The following is a 6,445-nucleotide window of genomic DNA, read 5'->3' as shown; positions in this document are numbered from 1 at the left end:
GGCCACCAGAATGTGCTTTGTCTTCTACTATAATATATAAATACAGCAATTCTTCTGAAAGATCTTTCTTGGACAACTGTGGCATTCAGATTATTCAGTCATTTCTAATGAGTATTATCTGTGTACTTGAAGGAAAATACTGAATATTGAAACTACTTAATCATTCCTCCAAATAATAATTCTATACTACGCAAAGCAAAGTAGATGAAGATAAAAGAACCTAATTTTAGTGCAAATAATTTAACTTGCACAGTTTTGACAAACTATTAATCTTCTTATTAATATTCTTTTAAGTGAGCAATGAATTCACTTAAATTAGATTGAAGAGATTCAGGTAAAATATCAGTATTAGTAAAGCTAAAATTTCTTAATGGCAACCAATGCTAGAAGATGAACTTGAAACATTTTCTGAGAAGTCCTACCCACTATCATCACAGGTTAACCTAATTTAGATAAAAATAGGAAGCAAAGGTAGTTCTCCACTAGAAAAATAAGTACATTTGTTATTAAAAGTGCTTTGTCCTACTTACAATTAAAAGACTGAAGTTTCTAAATGCTTTTTTCTTCTCTTCCTTTCTTCTGACCATCCTCTTATCTTTGGTTTAAAAAATATATTTGAGCAGACTGAACTTGTTTCCACAGTAATATCTCTTTATTCCTTGCTCTCAATATGTTACCTGAAGTGAGAGGGCAAGCCAAGGAGGAAAGGATTCCTGGCTGTAGTGTAATGAAGAGAAACAGGTGGCAGACACGGTCGCTGTAAGTTGGTAGGAACAGCTGCAGAGATAACTGGGTGGTCTAAGCACCTGCCTGTCAAGCGCAAGGACTCGGGGTCAGTCCCTGGTACTGCATGCCGCGCCAGCCTGGAATCCCAGGCGCGCTGTGCAGGCCACCGAAACCGGGAGTGGTGGCACATGCCTGTGATCCTACTGCTGGGAAGGCTGAGACAACGAGGCTCACTATGAGTCGGAGCTGAGCAGTGAGACTTTAGACCAAATAAACGAATAAATATGATTTAAAAATTTTTAAAAATTTGATTGCTAGAAACATTTTTAGAAGGAAGTCAGGGTTTTTCTTTTGTTTCTTTTTTAAAATTTCGTCCTGAAAACTTCAATTATGAATTACTGTTCAGACAGCTTAAGAAGTTGTACTGTTGCAGTGAGTTAGGTGGAAGATATTTCTTAAAAGCCATGAGGAGGTGCTGGATAGAATTTGGAAGAGAAACAGGTTAGGTTTCATGGACATAGACATAAGAAGTCACAGATACAAGAAAAAAGGTAGTTAGAGGTTGATTCTTTTAAAACTAGAAGCATAAACAAAGTCAACCCACTCAAAGTAATATTAAAATAATATAGCTAGAGGGTTTTAATTAATTAAAACCTCCTTCTTCTGCACACAGACCCTGTACTAAATACAAAAAGAAAGAAAAAAAATGGAGTTTGCCTTCATTCACTGGAAGGCAGAATTTTTTTTTTTTGTGTGTGTGTGTAATAAAAGTAGTTAATAAATGGAAATTCAGTGAAATCAGTGATAAAGAATGTAAAAACATTATAATCATGTTAAAAGTGGAACAGCAAGTTTGAAGCTTCAACTGAAGCAATAAGTACAGAAATAATGCAGGGTGTATAATTAGAAATATGTCGAGGTAAGTATAGAAGTGTGGTTTCGCAGGATGACACGAACACGCACTGGTTGAGGTTACGAGTGTTAACTTTATAATCTCAGAAGTGCAGAAAAGGACAGTGATGACCTCAGAGGATCCTTCCAAAGGTTAAATACATCACAGCATTTCAAGTGTGTAGTGCTGTGAGTGCTTGGCATGTAATAATGTCTAATAAAATTAGCGGCTAAAATAAAAATAAATGCTGCATGACTGAAACAAAACTTGGAGGCAATGCAAGGGGAGCAGTCACTGGTGCATGTTTACGTTGTTTGCGTGGGAGGGTTGCGGTGAGCAGTGACAGCCCAGAAGCTCAGGAATTTGGAAGCTAAAGCAACAATGAATATGGAGCTGCAAGATGTGAAATCTGATCGTGTTTGGCCAGTGATGAAGGCTTTGGTAGGAGAAGCCAAGGTGTAGGAGTTCTAGTAAACAATGAGTGTAGAAAGCAGCCAGAAGTGAATCTTTCTGGGAAAACCGAGCAAAAGAGGTGTGAGGATGGATTCCTCAGGGAAGTCAAAGAAAAGGTAATGGAATGACGTCTACGTGGGGTGGCCAAAGCCACGTCTAGGTCTTCTAGCACGTAGGATGCATGCATAAGGCCATCTTACATAGCAGCATGATTAACATTTTCTCAGTAATTATGGTCATTATAAAAAACATTATTTTTAGTGCTAAAATATAGTTTGCAGAAGAGAACCCATTCCAGCAGCATCACACACACTGTTTTTTTTTTATCTTAGGAAATGATCACATTTATGGCATTACAATAAGGAATGTGCCATTTTGTTAAAGTGTAGAACTGTATGGCTAAAACTCACAGACATGCAAAAGCCAGCTGGTGGAGGTTGCAGCCTCTAGTTCACTCCTCTAAGCTTGCTTTGTGCCAGCCCTTAGAATCCTCACCTCTGTGTGCTCAGGGCAAGCGAAACTGAAGTCTAAGAAGAACGTATTGTTGTATTGTGGTTCACTCATTAAGGGAACCTGAACAGTGCTTGCCATCCTAAGTTCTTTTACAGGATTTTTCTTAAAAAGACATCTGTTGCATCTGTTACCCAGACAAGGCTTTGGCCACCCCACGTAGACTTCATTCCATTACCTTTTCTTTGACTTCCCTGAAGAATCCTTCCTCACAGCTCTTTTGCTTGCTTTTCCCAGAAAGATTCACTTCTGGCTGTTTTCTACACTCATTGTTTACTAGAACTTCTACACCTTAGCTTCTCCTACCAAAGCCTTTGTCACTGGCTACTTTGTATCTCCTCATGCAAAAATGAGTATGACAAAAACATAGTGTGTAAGGCTTGCCTAAAACTTCTGGGCAATCAGCACCAGTAGTGGGAAAGTGGCAGGTTTCTGACTGCTGTTCAGCACTCAGTCAGTCTGGCAGCAGCATTTCTACACCCGAAACCTCCGTCTTCTGCACACGGTAGCTGGCGATTAATACAGCTGGCTGCCCACCCCACAGCGTTGAACAAGTGCACGTAGCATTACCACCCAGCTCGCGTGCAAAAAACACGTGCTTTCTCCACAAATGCAGGATGTGCAGTAAGGAAAAAGGCATTTATTTGTTTAACTTTCAGCACTAAAGGTTTTGGACTAGTCCCATTAATACTGCTTTGTAGAACTGTTAGATTTTCTGCTCTCTTCAGCCCCATTTCCAGGATGAACCAGGCAAACACTGAATTTCAGATTACTCTGTGGGCAGCAGAGAAAGCATTTCCTGTTTATTTTATATTATAGTATGCATAATTACAAAAACTACTATAAACTTGTTTTCTATTTGTTTTATGCCAGCACTGTAAGACAAATTATAAATTCTTCCTCGGATTTTATAACAAGAAAGAGCTTGCTGAAGGAAGTGGGTGAAGTGTGGGACTGACCGTTGTCCCACCATGTTCTCTAACCTGGTGCCCAGTTTGAGTTTAGGTTTGTCTTCTGACACCCCCATCAACTTCTCCGTGAGGGCTTGTGGCTTAAAAAGTTTCCTTTTTTTTCATATACTTTCAAGCTTTCCCCAGAGATAATCAGCAATTATGCAATTCCTTTTTACTTAATTTACATTTAAAAGCACAAAAATAAATGGCAGCCCCCAATTCTAACAGCAAAGAAGCTATGCAGGAAGGCACTGGAATGTATTTATTCTTTCCCACTTAATTCCTTAGTCATGCTGAAAATCAGTGGTAGACCAGATGTACACTCCAATGCCATGTGTTTCTACACAGATGAACCCAAAGTGGTCAAGAGAGTTGGAGGTGCAGATCTCTTACCTTAGGTCCATGTCACCATCCACCCAATAGGTGAGGATATTGGAAGCTGTTCCTCCAGGGCAACAGCCCATGATGATCACCACCACAGACTGGATGGGGGCGATGCCAAAGACTATCGACAGGATGAAGCCCATGAGGGGCATGATTCCAAACTGACAGAGGAAACCAATAATGATGCCCCAAGGCCGCATTATGTGACCTAAGAATTTCTTGATTTCCACATTGCAGCCCATAGAGAACATGACCAGGGCCAGCAGGATGGTCATCACGATACTCATGACTAGGCTCAGAATGGCATTGGCATTTTCTTCTTGGACCACACATGATGCTCCTTCGCAGACTGTTGCATTAGGGTGACAGACTGTAGGGTCAGCCATTGTAAGGTTCCCCGCTTCACTGCTCCAGGGGCCAAATCCAAGGTGGCACAGGTCCGCTGCTCTGATCTCAGTGGCTAGCTACAGTATATGGTGCTTACTTCCACCACGTCAAACTTTTAAATCCCTTCTTGGCGTGTGGCTTTGGGTGTCTCTGAAAAACTCCCAGGAGAAGCAATAAAAATAAATGCTAGTGTGTCAGTTTCGAGAGGCAACATTACAACATACCACAAATGGTGAATCATAAAAGCCTAGCAAAATTACTGGCCCAAACAGAAAGTTGTAATTAATCATTTATTGGAAGGGTTGTGAACTACACATGTAGACATAGCTGTGTTAATGTTTAATGCTATGAAGTTTTGTTGAGTAATTTCAATTAAGTGGAAATTAAAATCTATATTTTATGTTGTAGAGTATGAGATGTAGAAATGCACACTTACTGTTCTTATCTTTATTTAAAGGCAGGTGATGGAGGCTTCAAAAAGCCATGTACCTTGTGACGGGATTATGTTAGAAACTAGATTTCAGTCAGACTGTATTAGAGCCCAGATCTTCAGTTTCCTTCCCGGGTGGGTTTCCTACTGTGCCATTCTTGTGTTCTTGTCTTGGACTGTATACATCTGTAAGTGTGAGAGGGCTTTGATGTAGACCTGTGAGTCCATGACGCGTGGGGAAGACAGACTGCTTTCTGGTAGGAAGAGGTCTGACTTCTCGAGCCACCTTCAATTGTTTACACAGGCAATCATGCGTGCATTGCCGTAGCAACAGAGTGCTTTATAGCCGGAGACAATACAATTATTCAGTGGGATGAACCTCAGAGGATTAGGTCAAAGTGACAGGATCTTTTTATGGTTAGAGTCAGGAATTGGAATTAGAAAAATTTTTATGGGGGACAGGAACACCAAGAGAGATGGGTTGTTATAAATCAAATTGCCACCCTCATTATGGGATGCTGTACTTAGGTATATAGGGGACATAACGAAAGGGAAGGGGAGACTTTGTCCTGTTCTCTGGTGTTTACAGCTCAGTTGGTGAGTCAGGACACCACACAGGAATACAAGGGAATACTATTTCAACGGTGATTGATAATTCGTAAGACAAATTTGAATTTATTCTTCCAGTTTTTCATCTTCGGTTAAGTAGGATTAGCATCCCCATTTGATATGTGAACCAGAGTGCAGGGATGAGCCAATAAAATGCTTCCTATGAAGCCCCACGCCGAGGACTAGGGATGCTGCAACTCATTTCTCCAGCTCTGGGCAGATGGTGGTTGGTTTGACCTGGTAAAGATTTTGAGTCAAACTGTAGCATGAGGTGCTTAGCACTCAGTGGGTCTGCAGTTGTTAAGATCTCGCCTCTGATTTTGGGAACCTGGGGTGCACTTTATTTTCTAACACTCTTACAGTCCGTGGTGATCATGCCGATCTGGGGACCTCACTGTGATGTCCAGGCTCTAGGCTGCGATGACTGCTCCTGAGCTGCTGGCCACTGGAGCAGTCTGTGCAGAACCACTCAGCATGTTCACACGGGCCTTCACATCCAGCGAGTCAGCCTGAGGTGTGGTCAGCATGTGCGCCACCAGGTATGGGAGTAAATAGAGTCCTATGTCCCGATGGCTAGGGGCCTAAGGATGATGCGTCTTTAATCTTAGATCAAGCTATTTGCAACCTTCGCTTAAGGAGCAGTGATTTGCACTCACTCTTGGTGTCCTAGGAGTGCCCTCTTCAGTTGCCTTGATCCTCTGTCTGTTTTTCCAGGCACAGGTTGGCTTCCCTTAGGTCTACCAACCCTCTACTCTGTACACAGAGATTCAGAACTGGTTTGCTGCCCACCACCTCCTGTATATCCTGCTGTCTCTCTCACCAGTGTCTCCACTCCAGCAGCTACATGACTGTCCTGGCTGTGGGGTGGCTGACTCTGCTGCCAGCTTGCTCCCAGCATCTCCAGCAGATTGTTCACTTCTGCAGGGCAGGTCAGCAGACCACGCCCTCTGCTGCTGCACCTGAGTATCGTCAGTGTTGTTTCTCTTCCCCAGATAGCGGGGGAGGCTGATGATTCTGAGCAGGGTTGATCAGTTCCCACCTTTCTGCCTTGCTTTTCCATAACTCAAGCTTAGGTAAAAGCCAGACAAGTATCCCAGAACC

The 6,445-nt window shown here is 42.1% G+C and overlaps 1 protein-coding gene across 1 annotated transcript in view; it reads right to left on the bottom strand.

Annotated features, from left to right (window-relative positions):
- Nucleotides 1-4,489, bottom strand: part of Slc10a2 (solute carrier family 10 member 2) — a 24,493-nt gene extending 20,004 nt beyond the window's left edge. The window contains 2 exon segments of the mRNA XM_004631175.2: nucleotides 3,000-3,013; nucleotides 3,889-4,489. Coding sequence (XP_004631232.1) covers nucleotides 3,000-3,013; nucleotides 3,889-4,304 — 430 coding nt within the window. The 5' untranslated portion in view covers nucleotides 4,305-4,489.
- Nucleotides 4,490-6,445: the final 1,956 nt, after the last annotated feature.

This window comes from Octodon degus, unplaced genomic scaffold, assembly GCF_000260255.1.
Source record: "Octodon degus isolate 3935 unplaced genomic scaffold, OctDeg1.0 scaffold00039, whole genome shotgun sequence".
NCBI classification, from domain to species: domain Eukaryota; kingdom Metazoa; phylum Chordata; class Mammalia; order Rodentia; family Octodontidae; genus Octodon; species Octodon degus.
Note: the sequence above shows the minus strand (reverse complement) of the source record. Positions and strands in the feature narration are given on the sequence as shown.